Source organism: Adelges cooleyi, unplaced genomic scaffold (genome assembly GCF_023614345.1).
Source record: "Adelges cooleyi isolate 19-005CV unplaced genomic scaffold, UGA_ACOO_1.1 ACOO_flye_CR_arks_rails_tigmint_CR_PRNA_651, whole genome shotgun sequence".
In the NCBI taxonomy this organism is placed as follows: Eukaryota; Metazoa; Arthropoda; class Insecta; order Hemiptera; family Adelgidae; genus Adelges; species Adelges cooleyi.
The window spans coordinates 3455213-3475262 of NW_026096352.1; the positions used below are offsets into that span (position 1 = coordinate 3455213).

Below are 20050 nucleotides of genomic sequence, written 5' to 3' on the forward strand. Positions count from 1 at the left end.
CAAGAACTTCGAAATGAAGTTCTGATTGTCCTCGCCGTAGGATTTTTGTTATAACCCCCTTTTTGCCGGAAAATTTAAAAAAGATTTTTGAGTACGTCTTTATTTAGTCTATTTGTAAATAAAAACATTATATCATTGTTTTTTAATTCTTCATCAAAAAAACTTAAATAAATAAATACTTTTAAAGTTATTTTTCTCTGAGTTATGGCTAAAGTTTGATAAAAAACAACTTTCGTAGAAGTCATTTTCTAGCGTATCTATTGGACGGATTGCAATTTTTTTTATGTGAAGCTTACTATTTTTCCTATGGGGCCAAGAGGCCGATATTTGATTTAGCAATTAGAAAATTAGTTAGATTTATTATAAAAAACTATAAATCTAAATGCTTGTACATTTTTTTTTGGTAATATAAATAAAAAAATCAGCTTTTTAGCCCCCATAGAAAAGACGTTAACCTTTATAACAAAAATAAATTTTTAAATCGGTTCGGTAGACACTTCGGAAAGTGACACTTTCCGTTTCCCTTAAGAGAAAAGTGTCATACGGTAAATTGATCACCTTGAATGTATCGAATAAAATTAATTAATATAACTTTTACATTTCTCTGAAAGCTTTTTAGCATTTTGTTATTGTAACTCATAAAAAAAAAATGTATTTGAATTGGTGAATTCAATCAATGTATTTAACAATATAATACCTATTCCCTAATAATTACCCTATTTACTAGGGTATTCACTTCCATTTTTTAGTCAAAAACTAAGAAAATTTCCTAAACTTTTCCCCTGTAAATAGTAAAAACTTTTTGTTTTTACGTTTTTTAAACCATGGTTTTGAGTTCTAAAAATAATATATAAAAGGATATGTTGAAAGAAATATTTTAAAAGATAATATTAAGGGATTAAAGGACTTTTAAAAAGAAAATAGCTTTTATATATTGGTAGATTTATTTATATAAGACAGAATGTTCCAAAAAAGTAATGGCTGAACCGGCACTCCCTTCCACACTCAAACTTTAAATTCTAATAACTCGAAAGTATTTACTCAAAATTGATTATTGACCAGTCATTACTTTCATTACATCATTCTGTCTTTAATAGGTAATTTAATGTGATAAACACATTTTTTATCTTTAAAGCAAGGGAGTGCCTTATATTAAAAATAATATAAGACCCGTACTTTTAATTCACGGTAATTAGTTATATATATTATACGTGATTCAAAGGCATTCTGGAAGATGCTAATGTTACAAGTTGACATGCATAGAGAATGAAATAAAAACACGTACTACATACTATAGTTATAAGATAGAGTTACACTTAACCGGAATAGCTGCTCCTCTAGTTATTTTGCTTAGTAAATATGTATAATATTATATTGACATGATTTATTATATTGGTTCAAGGATATAATTATTTTGGTTACTAATTGTCCTTTTCATCCTACTACCCACGTCTGTTTGTATACGGTGTATATTATTTATCTCTCCTTCTCCTGATCCCCCCCTCCTCCCCTCCCCAACGGACACAACAAGAAATATAACCTACCTAATAATGATGTAAATAAAACCATCAGATTGTACCCTAGTCTTATGCACAGTGTACGTGTAGATGAGGATTTGTAATATCCGCGTGTGTTTCGAGCTGTCAAAAAACACCGCATTGCGTACTTAAATAAAATTATGGTTATTGATCATCACGAGATATTATAGAATTACCGAACATGAACGTGAAAGATTAGAACGTTCCAGACAAGAATATATGAAATAAATATCATTTCCGAACGATTTATTACTAACCTTTACAATTGAAAAAAAAAAAATCCGGTAAACAATATAATACTAATAAATAAATAAATAAATAATACTATAGTAATATGTAAAGTAAAAAATATTATAAGTAAATATAGTTAGTTTCTAAAATATTTATTTTTCGAATAGTAAATAAGATGTTGGCTGTTTGGAAACCATTACACTGGCAAAATGCGTTTTGACACATTTCTATTTTTCACATTGTCTATTTGTTTTCATTATGTGTGGGTTTATCTGTATTAGCTAGGTTTACCCAATTTGGTTTGTATTACTGTGACATGGCGTTGATACTTAACACCATGAGAAGGTTCGCTGGACGCAACGTTAGATGCAACATTGGACGCTGGTTATCTCTATGGCGTGGCAAGGCCAAGCCCAGTGAAGAAATGGACTGTGATGTCAATTCGACATGCTTGCCGATGAATTATTGCAAGTTGGATCCGTCTTGGAAACAGCCCAGAGTGGTCATCGTTGGAGCGGGCATGGCAGGTCTATCGGCTGCCCAGCACCTGTCCATGTCTGGCATTCATAATTTTGTTGTGCTCGAAGCCACCAACGAGTCAGTTTCATTATCTTTCCAACACACATAGTAAGATATAATAAATTACTTGATGCTACAGGGTGGGCGGTCGCATACATTCGACGTGGTACGGAGACGTGATGACGGAACTGGGAGTGGATTCGTTGTACGGGTGTCCGTCGGACTCGGTGTTTCGGTTGGCTAGCCATGAGCGGTTGATGAGTCCACCGTTGCCCAGGATCGACCGGACGGCGGGTGGATGGTACGTTCCGGAAGAACACCGGCAGATTAAGGACAAGGTAGTGGCGAAAGCGGTGAGCCGATTCAGGGAGATCGAGAGAGCGGCGGTTTTGGCGTACGACGAGATGCTGAACGTGCAGAGAACGGAAAGTCTGTGGGAGTGGTTCGACGAACGCATCGAATCCGAGCTGAAGGGCTACCTCGGTGACCGCGGCGAACTCGACGACATGGGCCGCGTCATGTACGCCATGACCAATGAACTGCGAACAAAAATTGGCGCTAGCCTGCGTAACGTTGCGTACGAACTGTACGGCCCTGCGGTCAAGCTGCCGGGCGGCGAGGTCTCTGTCGCCTCCGGACTGATCGGCACTATGGCGCCGCTTATTCGGAATATACCCGTCAACTGCCTGAAGACGCACCAGCGCGTCGCCACCATCCGTTGGGGCGCGCCCAATAACACCAGCCCGCGGTCGATAGTGGTCACGGAAGAAGGCGTCGAGTATCCGGCTGACTACGTGGTGTGCACGGTCCCGTTGGGCGTGCTCAAGCACTCACAGTCCTTGTTCTGTCCCGCGCTGCCAGCCAAACAGTGGGAGGCCATTCAGAACCTGGGATTCGCGAACGTGTGTAAAGTGTTCGCGCGGTACGAACGTCCGTTCTGGTTACCCGGCACCGGACACATGAACTTTGCGTGGTCCAAGATGGACCTGTACGGCAGCAGTAACGATCGAAACCACTGGAGCAGGTGCGTAAGTGGCGTGCATGAGGCGCCGGGCAGTAGTAAGGTACTGACCATGACGGTGACCGACCGCGAATCGCTGGCCGTCGAGACCATGAACGAGGCGATGCTGAGCTCCGAAGTGCACGAATTACTGCGGCGATTTCGCGGTGACCCGCACCTATCGCCGCCATCGCAAGTGTACGCCACCAAGTGGTCGACGAACCCCGATTTTCGCGGTTTCAGAACGTTCATGAATGCGACATCGGGCATTGGCCACATCATCGATCTGGCCACGCCGCTGTCGACCGACTGCGACATGCCGCCCGTTATCATATTCGCCGGCGAGCACACCAGCGTCGAGCACTACGGCACTGTGCACGGATCAAGAATGACCGGTATCAGGGCGTCCAGCCAGATCATCGAGTCGACAATACAGTACAAGGGCCCACCGTTTCCGTCTAACGCCGCGCCGCCTCCAAGACTCACAAATAAACCACGCGACGGCTTCACTCAAGAATATAATAAATAACATTTCCGAACGATTTATTACTAACTTTAAGAATTATATTTACGATTTATTGGTATATAATTATTATTTACTATAATACATAATACTTTTTATAATACATAATTTTGTTTAACAATCGAAATGTATATTATTTTTATTTGATGAGATCGGCCACTTGGCGTCGGTAGGACGGTAGGTGGGTAGGGCGTGCAGCGCAAGCATTTCTTGGAAAAAATAAAAGGGGAAAAAATCCGGGACGATAAAAGAAATAAGTCAGCCGCCTGCCCTAGTAGTGCTATTTTTAGCATTAGAAGATAATAATTCTTTTATCGACGACCAAAGTCAAAACAACCCGCGATCATAGCATGCATATTAGTTTTTACCACAACCGTCAAGCTCCCGAGTTGTGGCGGTAATTGTGGTACTGTCTACAGGTGTATAAAAGCAATATAAGCTGTGTAACAAATATTTTAGGTACCGTATGAAAAATAAAAATAAATTGTGAGAAATTATATTTAAATTATTATAAATACTAATATATAATAAGGGCCCGGATTCATTTACAGTACCGTACTTGAAAAATTCATGTGGGGGGCCTGCTCTTAAGGGAAGCCTCAAACATGAACTTTGTACTTTAAATACAAAATTTAAATAAATTAAATGTTTGTAACCATGGTAACTCAAAATTAACACTTGGTTTGTAACCATGGTTACCACGGTACTCGAGCAAATAGTAGGTGATGATTAAAGGAACAAGCCGATTCTATGTACCACGATTCTGGGCAAGTTTTTAACTGTTGGAACGGGATCCGGGACCGGGACCCTTGAGTAAGAGGACATTAAAAGTATCACATAAACGCTGTCACGCTGTTATCTGATAAGAGATAAGAGATTAGAGATGGGGGATGGGGATGGAATGGGGGAATGGGAATTATTTTACTCAGCCCTGGCACTTGGGAGACTAAATCTCGGGCAACGCCGGGTGGATAGCTTGTTTGTTTATAAAAAACATTAAGCATAGGTATCAAAAAAATTAAAACGCTACCCCACGGATGTTCTTCTCTATGCATTGTGAAAATTTGGTAAATTTACTGTTAATGCTGACCGTACATACTTGTCCCGAACAAAGCAGTTTTGATGGGAAAACAATTGTAATTTATCCGATAGAAATGACTGTAATAGTCTGACAAAAAAAAATGACAATCAACGAAGTATCCTCATTACTGTACTAATAGGTATACATTATAGTTAACCCTTCACTGCACAATGTTCCATATATGGAAAGATTGTATTTATTGTTTATATTTGCTCATGTTATACATCTTTGTATGCGCAATGTTCCATATTTGGAAAAATTCTTTAATTAGCGTTTTCCATGAAACCAAAACTCAAAAAAAAAAATTATTTTTATTTTTTTAAGTAGTATTAAGTACATTTATAGCATATGGTTAAAAAAAATTCACGCAGTTAAGGGGTTAAAACTCTAATTTAAGATTTTTCAAATAATTGCCTATATTTTACTCCTTAGAAATTGCCTGGGTAGTGTCCTCTTAAAGGTATTAAGTAATTTTATTTACAGTGTGTGTTTATTTATAACATTTCGTGTATAAAAGTGCGTATACGACAAAATTAGCGCCCAATTAGTGACTCGATCTTTCACGATCACCGAATTTTTTCAATCGCTTTAAAGGCGAGTGCTAAGTTTTTTTTTTTCAAACTTTCGTGTGTGTATTTTTTAAAAGGTAAAATAGGATTTATCGGAATTCTATTTTCCAAATGTTTTACTGATTTATCTTTTGTAGTTAAGCATTTCATTTTACAGTTTACAGTGGTTTATAATGATGTTATTACTATTTTAATTAAAACAAATTATCGATTAACCATTCAACATCGTGAAGATAATATATTTTTTGATAAGATAAGGACTTACAAATATTTTATAATATACAACTTTGATAAAAGATTACATAAGTATAGTAATTTACAATGATGTTAGCCGTGCTTCTAGGCTCTAGCTTAGCACACTGCTGCAGAAAAACAATAAAACAAACAAATATATTCATTATACTTATAAAAAATATAATCTACATTCGAATAACAAGTTAGTTCAAATAGTAACCATTTTCAAACGACTGTGCTGGCTTGTGTGTTAACATACACAATTTTTAATAATTTATACATAGTTAATATACTCCATAAATTAAGTTTTTCCTACAGTACTGTCATGGACAATGTACGTCGTTCGATTCCAAATTTGTGCTTTGCGTTGCAGTTGTAAGTACCTCCATGCGTCAAGTCCACTGATTTAATTACAATTTGTTGATTTCCATTCAAAAAATTCGAATTTTTTAGTGTCCATTCGGTAACAGGGTAAAGCATATCGTTTTTCGTCCACAGTACCTGAAACCCAAAATGCAACAATTAAATTATAGTTAGAATTTGTTTGGAATACAGGATTGTGTTGAGAATAAAACATTTATTAAAAGTCATTAAATGTACATGTTTTTAATTATACACTATAAATTATACACGTTGAGAATATGCAGTTTTATAGACACAGATTTAGATCTGTAAGCTGCAAGTTAGACAAATAAAAATTATATCTAATATAATATATCCACATACTACAGCAAATTAACTTTTGCTATTTGGCCATTGCCAAAGTACACTATGATGTACCGAACTTGTTTTGAAATCTTTTAGGCATACAGTATTTGGTATAATTTATTTTTTACAAGAAAAACGAGAGGAAAATATTGAAAAAACTGATTAATTGTATTAAATGTTTTGTTTTATTTTAGAAATTATATTTAAATTATTTTGCTTTATTTTTTCTATGAAAATAGGTGTGATACAAAATATATGGATCTAAACAGGTATCTCAACGTAACCAACAACAACAAATATTGATTGAAATAATATTCTAATAGCTTAACTGATTTTGAAATTGTAATAAAAAAAGTCAGAAATATATCTTCCTTTTAGAACGATGAACACGTTTTGTTTCAGGAAACATATTTTACAATAAAGTTTAAAAAATCGTTTGTTGTTTAATATCTACCATTTTGCAATTCTAGAGCATATTTACTTCTTGTCCTATCAATTATCATTAATAATAATGATAAAATCCACTTTAGTATGTCATATATACACATATATAGAAATACAGCACAATTTATATTAAGTATTTAAACCAATTTACGTTTATTAAAATTAATTATTTTTCAATAAATGAAATACTGAATTGATAGTGTAGTGAAACTTAAACAGTAAACGCTTAAAAGAAACTAAATATTACAATTTAATTTTACATTTATATGAACCGTTGATGACGTCTAATTAGGTCTCACAAACGTTAACCTTCCGTTAGTATGTGTTGTCTAGAAATATTTAGAAATCCTATGTTACGGGGTTTTCAATAAACTTATTTGCACCCCAACACACTAACAGAGGGGTAATGATTCATAAGGTTAAAAGGAAACTAAATACCTACCTTTGATCATTTAATCTTTTAGTTTTACTACCCTATCACATTTAATACTATTGAAATTCCATTTATGTAAAACATCACTATATAATTCACGTCAGATAAGTTAGATCACTTATTCTCGTATGTGTTCAATACTTGTACATATATATCTATAGTATAATGATTCCTTTGATGTCGACGTTAAAGGGAGTATTAAATATAACATGTATATTGTATACGTATTTAATACCAATTGAATTTAATATTTCTACAAATTTAATAATAATATTATCATCATCATCATCATGTAGCTTAACAGGCCATAAAGGCTTAACGCTGGATGGTTTCTTAACGAATTCGCTATCCGCGACGGGTTGTCAGTCCGTCGCTGAGATGATATATTATCTGTTTTAATTGATCTGATGTATACCTACAGTATATTCTATATTTATGTTGTATATGAATGCAAACACTATAATGTATTAAACTTTCAGCCCACTTTGTTCCGACTCAGCAGACAAAAATAAGAAGAATATAAAATGAAAGTTGAGGTCTGAGGATAATATAAAAAAACAGTTTGTCAATTGTTGTTCAAGATTCCAAGAGAATTAAAACAAAAAATGTAAAAAGAATAAACTATTAATTGAAATAGCACGACGTAAAAAAATGAGGCAGATTCTTAATACCTACGTCAGCATATTATTGTAAAGAACAAAACCAAATGCATTGAGACAGATACCAAATGAAAGAGCGAGCAGGAAGTTTGACTTTGAGGTACAATTGTAATTAGTATAATTTGCCGTAAGTATAAAAAATGATACTATTACTAACAATAATAATAAATACTAGAATATTATTTTAATATACTATTAGGACATACTTTAGGAATAGGATACCCTTTGACTGTGCAGTCTAGCAAAATCGTATCATTTATCTTGGCTAAAATTTGATCGGGGCTCTCAACTACGAAATGAGGGCTAAACACTACATTTAAGTCGTGTGTGTAAGTTTTATTTTCCGGAGTTACACAAGCATACGTAGCACTGTCTTCTGCGTTTAGTTCGTATATCTTTAGCCCGTGATCCGTTTGTTTGTAATGTGGTTCGTCCGCTCGTTCATTGATTATAGAACTGATGTCCACATTATCCTAAAACAATTTACAATTAATTTTTATTTCTGATAAGTTTGTTATCAAATGTAAACGATTAAGTAATAATTCTTTACTCTATTCCGAATGTACATAAAATATGTGACCAACAATTATTAAAGTAGAAAAACTCAAGCAAAACTTGTGGTTACATATAATAGTAGGTATATAAGTACGTATTTGCCTATAATAGGTCACAGTCTGTTATGCATACGCTATAGAGTATTATTTTTGTGGTTAAGGGTTTATTAAAATATATTTTATTTCTTTACTGGTTCTTAAAGTAATACTAAAAAGGAAACAAATTGAAAAGGAGTAATGGCGCGAAGAAAGTATTACCTCTAAATTGCGGAATCTGACAGGTAATTTGTATACCTTCTTTATATCAATAATAATATGTGACCTCCATTGACTTACCTTGAACCACCGATTATGTTTGTTTGGTAAAGGACAGCGTAAGTATACATCACTGAATTCATCAATTTCCAGGGTCTCATTCGCCGTCGACAGAGATGGTTTAGCTAAAATAATATGCATAAATTGCAAATAGAATATATTTAATTTATTTTCTTAGGTGCTTCATAACAAATAGTTCTAAAGAAAAAAGAAAAATGTCACAATTTTAACTCTCAAAAAGAGGACATTGGGCTTGATACTAGTTTAATAGCTGACCGTAATAAACGTATCGTTGGGTTTTTATTTTGATGTCTTTTTATTGCCTACATCAATTTACTTTAAACTATTTATTTAAAAAAACCAAAAATATTGTGCTACAAGATTGATGAACAATCTATTGAATATTTATAACATACACATTTTTTTAAACTTTGTAGTTAAACTTTATTTACTAAGAGTTGTACTAATTAAAAATTAAATATTACGAAACCCTTGTACTCTTAAATTTAGTAATTAATGTCGTATTAAAGTTTCTAATAGTATCGTAAAGTTTGGAAAGTAATGGAAAGTTCTGCTGTCTTCCGGGAATCATTTTAGAAGTCAATGTGATTCCAGGAATATAGCAGAACTTGCTGACTTGGCCTTCAAGACCTGCATTCAGGGGTCTTGGACTCTTTACCCCTAAAAGCCCTTTTGAAAATTTAAATATCGGAATAAACCATACATTGAGACAAATATTATTTTTAAAATGCAAAAGAACAGCCAACTCACTTCGAACAATGATTTGGTAGTGTTTTTCAGACACGCCGAAGTCGTTGGATGCTCTACAGATGTACACGTTGGATTCATCGAACGTGGCATCATAAATAACTAATCTAGTCGTGCCACTCACTATGAAAACATGATCTGAAAATTTCAGTATTTCTATCACCATACTCTAGAAGTGATATTGTAAGTATAGATATTGAGCAATGATACTGTGCAAAATGCACCGGAAATGTCATGCAAAAGTTATGATTAGGTGTACCGCTGTATGGAGGAATTGGTGTCCCGTTTGAAATCCAAGCAATTTTGGGTTCTGGTAACCCGTGTCCCTCGCATGCGATAGAGTAGTTATCGCCTTCAAATAGTATAACTGTAACGTTTTCAGTTGTTCTATCTAGAGTAGGTTTAGCTAAATTTATAAAACGATTTCAATTAATCGGAGTCGATTTTGATTAAGACGAAAGATTAAAAAATTAGTTGTTTGGTTTTACCTATCACGTTGACGTTGGTCAAACTCTCTGAATTTCCTGCTATGTTTTTTGCACTACACTCGTACATGCCGATGTGACTTAATGTCACGTTTCGTATAACTAGTTCGATTTCCGCACTTTGGCTGAAACCAAGAAATCGACATATTATTGTATTGATAAAAGGTTATTGGGATGTAAGTTCGTTGTACTTAAAATTCCAATTCTGCGCGGGGTAGTTAAACGCCCGCCAAGTGACAGAAAACGGCACCAAGGACTCCACGTGGCAAACTATGTGTAGTTCTTCACCTTTTTCTACCACAACTCTTTTAGGCGTCGATATATAAGGCTTGTCTAATGGACATAGTGTTATACACAATTATTATATAATAAATAACATGCAAACATATTACATTGTTACACATAACATAAACACAATTATTTTTATAATTTCTTATGATATTAATTATTATAAGAATAAAAAATTCTTATGATATGAATTATAATCGTTCCATTACATGCTGTTTTAAAACTGTATTAAAGGGCCGATATAGAAGTTCGGTTCAGATTTTATACAAAAAGGACTTCATAATGAATATTTCAGCATGCTTTGTTTTAATTTTTGAATTTGGAAGCATCTATAAACTTATAATAATAATTCTGCGGTAGGATTATAGAAGCTGATATGTCCATTTTTCAAACTTTCAGGAAAATACAATGAAAGTTTTTAGCTATAGAATTAGCAATCATAACTTGCTAATGAAAACACCTAGCCATACGATAATTTGCCCCAAGAATAATAAAAAGTGACATACCAGATACCGACATCCTACCGCAGAATTATTACTTACTATTAAAATAAATAAATTATTATTTATTATACGGTTATATTACCCGGATCGTCGGGCGTGATACTGGTTTTAGTAATCCTTTTGAAATAATTACCGTTATTGTTCTTACCAAACACCTAAAAATGTTTAAACGCAGATGGTTTTAAGGTGTATTTGTGTACTTTAATTTTGTTTCTATTCACGACGTGCGATTGGTAATTAATTTGTATTCATTTGGTATAAAAGGTGGAAATTATGAAACTGTTTTGAACTTCAAAATCTTGGTCAATAAGATTAAATTACAACTAATACTTCGTACGACCATCTAGCCTATAATATAAGTTATAATAAGATAGTAAGTATCAGCCCTCTATGTGCTTTTATTGGCTGCCGTATACATTGTACGTGACATAAGATTACCATTTCTGAATCTACAGCACTGAACTTTTATTACAGATAATCATTTTATATCGTTTCTAGTTTCGTCTATGTGTAGTATATTATGTAATTTAGCAAATAAGCTAAGCTAATAAGTTTATTGCCGAGGGGCAGCGTACGCAATCCTATTCTACCCGAACCATGACCATAGAATTTACCTGTACGTAAAAAGGATTGTTATTCGGCACAAATGGACCGCATAACATTACATTTTTACTGATTTCAAAAATAGGCAGCGAATTATTTTTGCCATCGCTGTGTAACTCCTTTATGTCACACGACAAAAATGCATTAACATCCGGATATTTCACCAAAACATAATTGCTGGTACCTGAAATTATTACATACCTTATTAAACACAATTTAACTGAGATTTTGTTTCGATAAGTATTGTCACAAACCTTTCATCGGCCTATGACTAGTTTGGCTGATACTGCCCGGTTTAGTAATAGCGAATCCATAATCAAAACTTTTAGTGCTAGTACCGCAAGCACGAATAGTATGAGCCGACTCGCTGGTCACGTACAAAGTCCATTCGCCGGGCATCGGATCCTAATGGTAACATAAAATAATAAAAAAAATTGAAAGTAGTTTTTCACCTAAACCCAACAATTTAGCAACACACATAAATCAGTAATAACTAAAACAGCTTTTAGTTTTTACCAGCAAGAAAATATAGTTACTATCATTTGTTGGTATAAATATTAAGATATAGAGGTTTTAGGCAACAGGGAAAGTGTACACCAACCCAGTTCATGCAAAACACATTTAAGGGGAACGGATACCGTATTCTGTCGGATATGGCATAACGATACTTGTATACAAGCAAGTATTTGTATACAAAGGTTTGGTGAAGGCTCGAATCAAGGTTAGCTTGATCATCGAAACATAATTAAATACTGTCCTGTCCCTTTAACTTCTTGGTTTATACTTCCTAAGCTTGATCCTGTTTTGTTGTATTTGAATAATCTGACTGGTCACGAATTAGTAATAGCATTGATTATAATTATTAATAAACAATATAGATGCCCACTGGGATGTATTTTTTCTGCGCGTAAATTGTTGCCGTTATGGAGCGCTTTATACTGTTTTTAGTTATGGCGGTAGGTACCGTGAGCGCTGACGACCGACGCGCATGCGCAATACGGCCAGGAACGACGCAGTGCGCATGCGCGACGATCGTCAGCACTCACGTTATCTGCCGCCATAACTCAAAAATAGTATGAAGCGCTCTACAACATAATGTAAACAAACTAAGCTTAAGCTTATTATCTATAGCTTATGTGCTATTACATTTTCAAAAATAAACAATTTACGGCTGCTTTTCTGACTTAACCATTGCACTTACATACAAATTTATAAGAAGCAAACTTTAGATTATTATACGAGGAACAACTATTGTAGGAAAAGTTCTTAATTTTGAAAAAAAATTGATTTGTTTAACCCTCTTCCCCTCAAAAATTTAGCAAAGGGAAGGGATTTTTAGTATACTATTATGCTATTTAGAGACTTCTTTAATGTTTTTTTGAAGAGTCCCATTTGTTACTTCGTCTTTACATAATTAGCCCCATTTTTGATCTATCTCGCCTACACAATTGATAAAGAATAATAGAAAATACTACAGTCTGTCATCACCTGATAATGTCAAGTAGATTTATAACAATGATATACAAAGAATTTTAAATATTGTATTTACAATATTCTCAACACATAAAAGTCATTAAGTTTAAACTACAATTATTGACTTGAAGTCTTTTGCATGAACGGCAGTACCAATAGTTTAATTTGATGTTTATAGATCTTATAAATGCTATAAAACTACGTTAACAATTCAAATATTGTACAGCAAAATATTGCAATTAATAAAATATTTAAATTGAAACACAATTATTTTTGTATTTTTTATAAAAGTCAATTTGGCCAGCACTTATAATTGGATAACGTTATTATTCACTACATGCTTACCAAAATCGTCATAATTTTAACGTTTTGCAAGTCCAAGTCGGTCATCAGACCATCGGACTCGTCCATTTTTTTACCGGTCGGGTTTACTACGTTCACCATGGTTTTCAGTCCGGAAACGGATACTAAAAGCTGTTTAATTGAATCGTCGACGTTAATTGCTTTTGGGGACGGAAAGACCTCGCTGTGGGGTACGTTGATAGACAGTAAATTAACTCTATTAGTGTCCATCGATGTCTTGATGAACTCTAATACTTGGGAGACGTCATTCTTACTAACGTCGAACACCTGACCCGATCCCATTGATGCTATGCTCTGGTAGCTTCTGGTCATCGAAGAACAGTGTCCGGTTTGTAAAACGACCACCTAATCACAAAGGTAATCATTACGCCTTTTATGATTGAATTTGATAACTTATTCATTTACGCAATGCTAAGTATTAGCAAATTATTCGCTAAATATTAATTTTAAAATTCAACTATACAGGACATTTCTGAAGTATTTGGGTAAAGGATCGGTCAAACAGAAAGCGGACTGTCCGCGCGGACTCTGTACTGTATTTAAATGCATCATTCTGGTTAAACAGACAGCGACCTACCGCCGCGGACTATACTAGTCCGCCGCAGACAAACGGATGGTTGTATTTTTTCACAAAGTTCGCGGCGGACTGGAATAATTTTGTAAAATAAAAAAAATATATATATATTTAATATAAACAATACACTGGATTTTCCACACGTATCAGCACTTCTAAAATATTATTATTATTACATAATTATTGAACATAAAATATACAAACAATATTAATGACAACATATTGTACTTAATTTTTAAATTTTAAAATTGTGCACTGAAAATGACCGATGAAACGGAACGATTGATTGATCTAGTTCGAGAATGCGTTTATTTGTATGATACGTGGCACCCAGATAATAAAACAACAGAAAAATGGACAGATTCGACAAAAGACTGGTATCAACACTTCACAAAAATGTAAAATTTAATAAAATTGTTCAGCCGAGTCTGCAACCACGAAAGAGCATTTTCATGTCTCGTTGAAGTATCAAATAAATTTAAAGTAGTGGTGGAATTATAGATAATGGTAGATAATGATATAGTATATTAACAAGCAGTAACAAGCTCGTATCTTAGGTGGCTAGTATATTAAAACATCAAGTTTCTGGCTAATATTTTAGTGTTTAATATCTGGTTTAAAACAATTCATAAAAATAAGACCTCTTAAATTATTGAATTCAATTTAGTTCAGTTCTAGTTTGAACGTTGAGAATACAGCATAGTCGGTGAAACACCCCAATTCTATTCTTTTTATTTAGTTCATGTACCCATTTTCTTTGTTTTCGTCTTACTTAACTCAAGGCAAGCAGGAGAATCTAGACGTTTTGTAAAAGAAAATGAAAACAGAAAACGTGAAATAAAAAAGTAAAAAATAAAAAAACAACCAGCAGTACACTCTTGGTTGTGGCAGTTTTCACACTGGTTCGCTCAAACTTGTCCGCATACTGTTTGACTATCCCAGTCCGCAGCGAACTGGCGGACTTGTTGGACAGACCCTGTCCGCGCGGACAGTCCGCTTTCTGTTTGACCGATCCTTTAGGAGTTAAGTCAAAATTACGTGTTAACGATTATGTATGAATTTCGAGTACGCTAGGCTAAGTTGTTGTGAATATTTCCGCTTAAATCAAGGTTTATCATTATTGAAAGTTAGGTTAAAGGCAATGAACTAATTTAGACAAGAAAATAAATAAGATTTTATTGTATACTATAGACTACCTAATTAAACCGTGAGTTTTAATATTTTATGTTAAGTCCTTAACTAAAATATTTAATTTTCATTTAAGTTAAACTAAGTTGAATATATACATTTCTTAGTTATTTTATTTCGGGTAACAATTTTACAAAACATTGAAATTTATAAAAGTAGTCGCATGACCAATTTTTGTGATTTGGTATGAATTGATTTGGCGTATTTTATTTCGGGACTATAAATACTTAAAACTACCTTTAAATATTATCCGAATATTATACACCTTTACTGTTTTTTTATAATCTACTTAAGCTAGTTATTTAGTTAATCGCCGAAATTTAATTAAAATATTTGTATACAGTTATTTATAAATCGGTGAATAAATACTTTTCAGAAATATATTTTATGAAAATGTATGCAGAATATCAAAACAGTTAATTAAAATCGGGTAGTTGAGAATATTTTCTAAGTGGAGTGCAATACATAAAAGTTTATCAAACGGTGAAAGGCAACTGTAATAAGATGACTTGGCATTCTGATTAGTTCTAAATAAGTTATGAAAGGTAATCATAACATTTAGTTTTTTCTTTATGATTTAATAATGGTCAGATAATTGCCAAACGAATAAAAAAAAATAGTCAGATAAAGTTTATTGTTCGCAGGTAATCGATATATAATGCATGTATAAGTTTTAGAAGCACAAAGTTCACTAGTTTTTTTTTAATGCAATAATTTAATATCCGGAGTTAGAGATCAAATAGCAATTACTTTAGGAATTAGGTATTTACTATATTATAAACTTAAAATATTCGTTTTGTAAAATATAAATCATCGGCACTCATATAAAACAAAAAAAAAACGAATTTTAAAGTTATCACTATTTGATTACAGATAATTTACCTGAACTTGTTTTCTTTGAATGAGGTCTAATGCTTGGTTAATGTATTTATCGTCCTTGGCCGAAGCATCAGTGAATACATAAATGTAAGAATTGGGTTTGACAATTTCCAATGCTTGAATTATGGCCGTCACACCCATTTCGGGACAATCACCGCCTCCGACCACGTTAATTTTATTCAACATGTGCATGATTACCAATGGATCGAAACTTTCTGACGCAGGCCCAACAACTTCAAAATTTCAAAATCACGTGAGCACAGTGGAGTTAAGGCAGGCAAGGTTAAGTAGTAACCAGTAGTAGTAATTATAATTTTCATTTTGGAAGTGATAGAAGTAAAAATAAAAGTTTTTTTTTTTTGAAAATGTTATTAATTATTTATACTTTGTATATTCTGAATGTTTCAAATTCAAAAGGTTAGGTGGTTAGTTATAGATGTTTAATTTAAAAGTTATGATCGCAATGGAATCCTAACATGTGTAATTTTTAAAAGGCGAGCTAAACATTTAAAAGTATACTGTTGTTGAAAATGTCAACCAGTTTTACCTGGATCGTTGAAAGGCACTAAAACAAAGTGCTTAATATTAGTATCGTTTCTTTTAAGTACGTAGTCCATAATTTGTTGAGCGTGGGATCTCAACTGAATGTAGTCGTCTTGCATAGATCCTGTGGTGTCGAATACAAACGCCATGCTGCTATACACATCTTCTGAGTAAGGCACTATGGACGTTAAAGTGCAACATACCATCTGAAGCAAAGCCACTAGCCAAATCATAGCTTAAAATAAAACCAAAGATTAATCTTTTGGTCTATGGGCATTACAATAGTTTTTACATGCTTTTCTTTAACTCGCTAAAACGTACGTACGTTTGTACGGGTATTTTTCAAGTCTTGCAAAATTAATTTAACCCACTTCCCGATGTCGTAAAAGGCTGAAACTTTGCTCAGACACTCATCTCGAACGATAATACAATATCCTGTAATAATATAGGGACTCGGACATCCAGGTCACCGTACACAGGGTCATATGTGGGGGTCATTTCACTAAATTTCATGTTTTTTTAAAATCATTCAAATTGAATTTAGTAATCTATTCACAATTATTAAGTACCTTTAATAGAACTAAAAAGTAAAAAATGAATCACAAAAAAACTTACAATATAAAACATTATCTGAAATTTTATCTGACAAATTTATAAGGGACTTTGTTGAATAGGGCACGCGCTTTTCTTTTTAGTAAAAAATTAAAAATGTTTAACATTATTTAAAATTGTAGTTAATTTTTGGTTGTTTTCAAAGCAATTGACATTTTTTTAAAAAAAAATTGCTACAATTGATAAATAAATTGTTCTCTATGTATAATTATTTTTTACTTTTAGTTCACTTTTTTACTATTTTTTAGAAAAGCATATATTTAATGAAATATTTTTAGCTGAGAAGGTATTGGTTTTACAATAATGTGTTTTTATTTTTTAATTTATTTTTATTTTTCGTCTGGACCCACAATATCTCGTAAACGGCTGAACCGATTTCTTCGTGTAGCAACTCTATAGATCAGAAATCATACCTGGAAGGTACTTAATTAGGCAAAAAATTAAAAAAAGTCACCACTTCCTCATAAAAATCGAGAAAAACACCCAAAAAAATTACAAATTTTTCAACTTAAAATTACGATGCTCTTTAACTTTTTTAAAAATAGTCGAAAAAGTTCCAAATTTATTTGAATTATTCTTCAAATATATTACTACCGATAAACATTAACAAACTAAAAAAATATCATTAACCCTTTTCAAGCTAAGTTTTAAAGATTTAGATCTGAAAATTAGACTGAAGGTAGATCTAAAATGGAACTATAACATATACAATTTTCTCAAAAATCTGGAGTAAAATTTTTTTTTTTATTAAGGAAAAACAACAAAAATAGGGTAAATTTACACTATGGCCGTAGTCAGTTTCTAGGTTGCTATGCGTAAGTGAATCAACAGTCAACAAGTAATGAAAATATTTTCATTTTATTGTTAATTACGATGTATGGGTAACTATGGCAGTACATTTTTAGTAAATCTTAAATGAGATTTGTATATTATAATACTCGCTTCGTATCTCAAAATTTGCCTACAAATACTTTAAGACAAGACTGGTTAAATTAATATTAACTACGTTAAGTTAAAAGTTATTATATATTCGACATTAAACGTATTAACGAATTAATACCCAGCCGAGATCTTTATACAGCAGTTATGTCTTATGGAAAAAAAACAATTTAGACAAATGATTTATTATTATTTATATCATAATACGTATGTTTGATTGTACAGGTAAAACACATTTTTCGAATGTCATAAAGACGTATAATATTAATAAGAAATTACTTACCGGTAATTTTGTTTGAGAGACAAATAAGAAATGTTCAACAGCTTGGCTGGAACAATTCCCTAGATTTTCCAGGCAAGCATATTTACAACAGTTGGTTTATCTAGTTTGTTTCGATTCCGGTTACATACTATTTTATTAAAACTGTAAAACATTTTCAGCTGTGAATTGGATTTACACATACGCATTGTCTCGCCTGTCGATAATAATAATAACACGCTGATAAAAGCTATACTAACACAGATGAGACATTGATTCAATTAATATTACGATGTGTATATTATTTTCCTGATTACCTCGAGAGTACAAAGGTCGGATTTTATTATTTGTCAAGTTCTATTATTATTACAGAATCATTTTTTAGCTTTGATTATTTGCTATATACTTTGAGCATCAACGCGGTTATTTGAAATATCTAAAGTATAGTATAGTAAATCAAATATTCAACTATTTTGATAATCTATCTCCAGATAATAATTCATTTTGTATTTTGGTACCCATTAGACTATCTCTCCATTGAAATCATACGTCATGCACCTACATTTCTACAAGAGTCTTGATAAAATTATCATTATTTATTAATAATGTTAATGTTAAAGACTTCATCTACTTCGCCCTCTCTTACGTTCCAAACTTAATCTTAAACTTAAAACACACACCTACAAAACTCTTCTCTTTCCACTATGGTATTACGGTATCCAAGTCTGGGGCTGTGCCGCTCCATCTAATATCCAAAAAATCTAGTCGTTTCAATCCATTTGTCTACGCACACTCACAAATTGCCCTTGGTATGTTTCTAATAAAACTCTTCATTCTGATCTCCAAATCAGTTATGTAAACAATATCGCCAAAACTGCCTACCAAAAACAAACAAAAAATAATTATTAGATAAACTAACTCAAAATTCAAAGTAGGTAGCTCCATTGGGTGCCCCCCCTACTGCATGTTATTCAAGCTAAACTATTAATTTTTATTACTGTTTACCCATTTACTGTTGTGCATTTATAAATATTTATATTCAATAATAAAGTCATAAGAAAAAAAAATAATAATGTTAATAGCTGAATATTTTGACTGGTCGATAACCAGTTTTTGATAATTAGTTTCAAAGTTATTAAAGTTTAAAATTTAGGACGGGAGGAAGGGTGGAGAATAGAGATGTTATTATCTGCGCGCATTGCCCAACCGCCCTTCCCTCCCGTCGTAACTTTTAAAATTGAATAACTTGAAAACTAATTATCGAAAACTGGTTATCGACCAGTCAAAATGTTCAGATAATTTTTCTTAATTTAAAAAGTTAATAATATATATACTTTACCATTTAAAATTCTTAAGTTCATACGGTTTTAACATATAAGGGATGGGGTTATATTTTTCAAAAATATATTAAATTTGTCCCAACTAATAACTATTAAATTAAAAAAAAAAACAATTAAAAAAAGTCTAATATCTTATAAGTTATTGATTGGTCCATAGTTAACCAATCACCTAGTATATGATCAAGTATGTACGAGCTTTCACTACAGTGCATTAAAGCTTGCTTTAGTATTACAGAGATTATTACATTTTGTGTACAATACCATATGAACTATGGTAGCTTCCTACGAATTTAATTATGTTATACGTATACCAATAATAAAATATACGTTAGCGATTGTTTGGATATTATGAACAATGTAATTTTCCTAACAGCTATTCTTAGAATCACGAGTATTGAGAGATTTAATCCTGATCCTGTTACTAA

General features: G+C 32.7%; 2 protein-coding genes across 3 annotated transcripts; one reads left to right on the top strand and one right to left on the bottom strand.

Moving 5' to 3' along the window:
• Nucleotides 1-2085: 2085 nt before the first annotated feature.
• LOC126844733 (protein anon-37Cs-like) lies at nucleotides 2086-3817 on the top strand. Its single transcript, XM_050583129.1, has 2 exons — nucleotides 2086-2366; nucleotides 2428-3817. Exons 1-2 carry the CDS (start codon nucleotides 2086-2088, stop codon nucleotides 3815-3817), a joined length of 1671 nt encoding a protein of 556 aa, XP_050439086.1.
• A 1855-nt stretch (nucleotides 3818-5672) lies between these two features.
• On the bottom strand, nucleotides 5673-18522 carry LOC126844194 (hemicentin-1-like). Of its 2 annotated transcripts, none has more exons than XM_050582159.1 (14): nucleotides 18310-18522; nucleotides 16480-16695; nucleotides 15936-16165; nucleotides 13274-13636; nucleotides 11710-11860; nucleotides 11467-11639; nucleotides 10935-11007; nucleotides 10253-10394; nucleotides 10065-10186; nucleotides 9836-9982; nucleotides 9580-9714; nucleotides 8830-8933; nucleotides 8146-8412; nucleotides 5673-6196 (listed from the first exon to the last, which is right to left on the bottom strand). In XM_050582159.1, the coding sequence occupies exons 2-14, from the start codon at nucleotides 16679-16681 to the stop codon at nucleotides 6008-6010; spliced, it is 2298 nt and encodes a 765-aa protein (XP_050438116.1). In that variant the 5' UTR covers nucleotides 16682-16695; nucleotides 18310-18522; the 3' UTR covers nucleotides 5673-6007. The 2 variants fall into 2 exon arrangements, with proteins under 2 accessions (XP_050438116.1, XP_050438115.1); XM_050582158.1 differs by having other exon boundaries at nucleotides 16480-16710.
• Between the last annotated feature and the right edge of the window lie 1528 nt (nucleotides 18523-20050).

Excerpts from the sequence above, each read along its gene's own strand:
- LOC126844194 (XM_050582158.1), bottom strand. The coding sequence starts at position 16,708 with ATGATTTGGCTAGTGGCTTTGCTTCAGATGGTATGTTGCACTTTAACG. Across the intron at positions 13,637-15,935 it reads TTCAAAGAAAACAAGTTCAG|GTGGTCGTTTTACAAACCGG; the intron begins GTAAATTATCTG and ends CTTTGTGATTAG. Across the intron at positions 11,008-11,466 it reads ACAATCCTTTTTACGTACAG|GTGTTTGGTAAGAACAATAA; the intron begins GTAAATTCTATG and ends AAACATTTTTAG.
- LOC126844733 (XM_050583129.1), top strand. The coding sequence starts at position 2,086 with ATGGCGTTGATACTTAACACCATGAGAAGGTTCGCTGGACGCAACGTT. Across the intron at positions 2,367-2,427 it reads GTGCTCGAAGCCACCAACGA|GGTGGGCGGTCGCATACATT; the intron begins GTCAGTTTCATT and ends TTGATGCTACAG.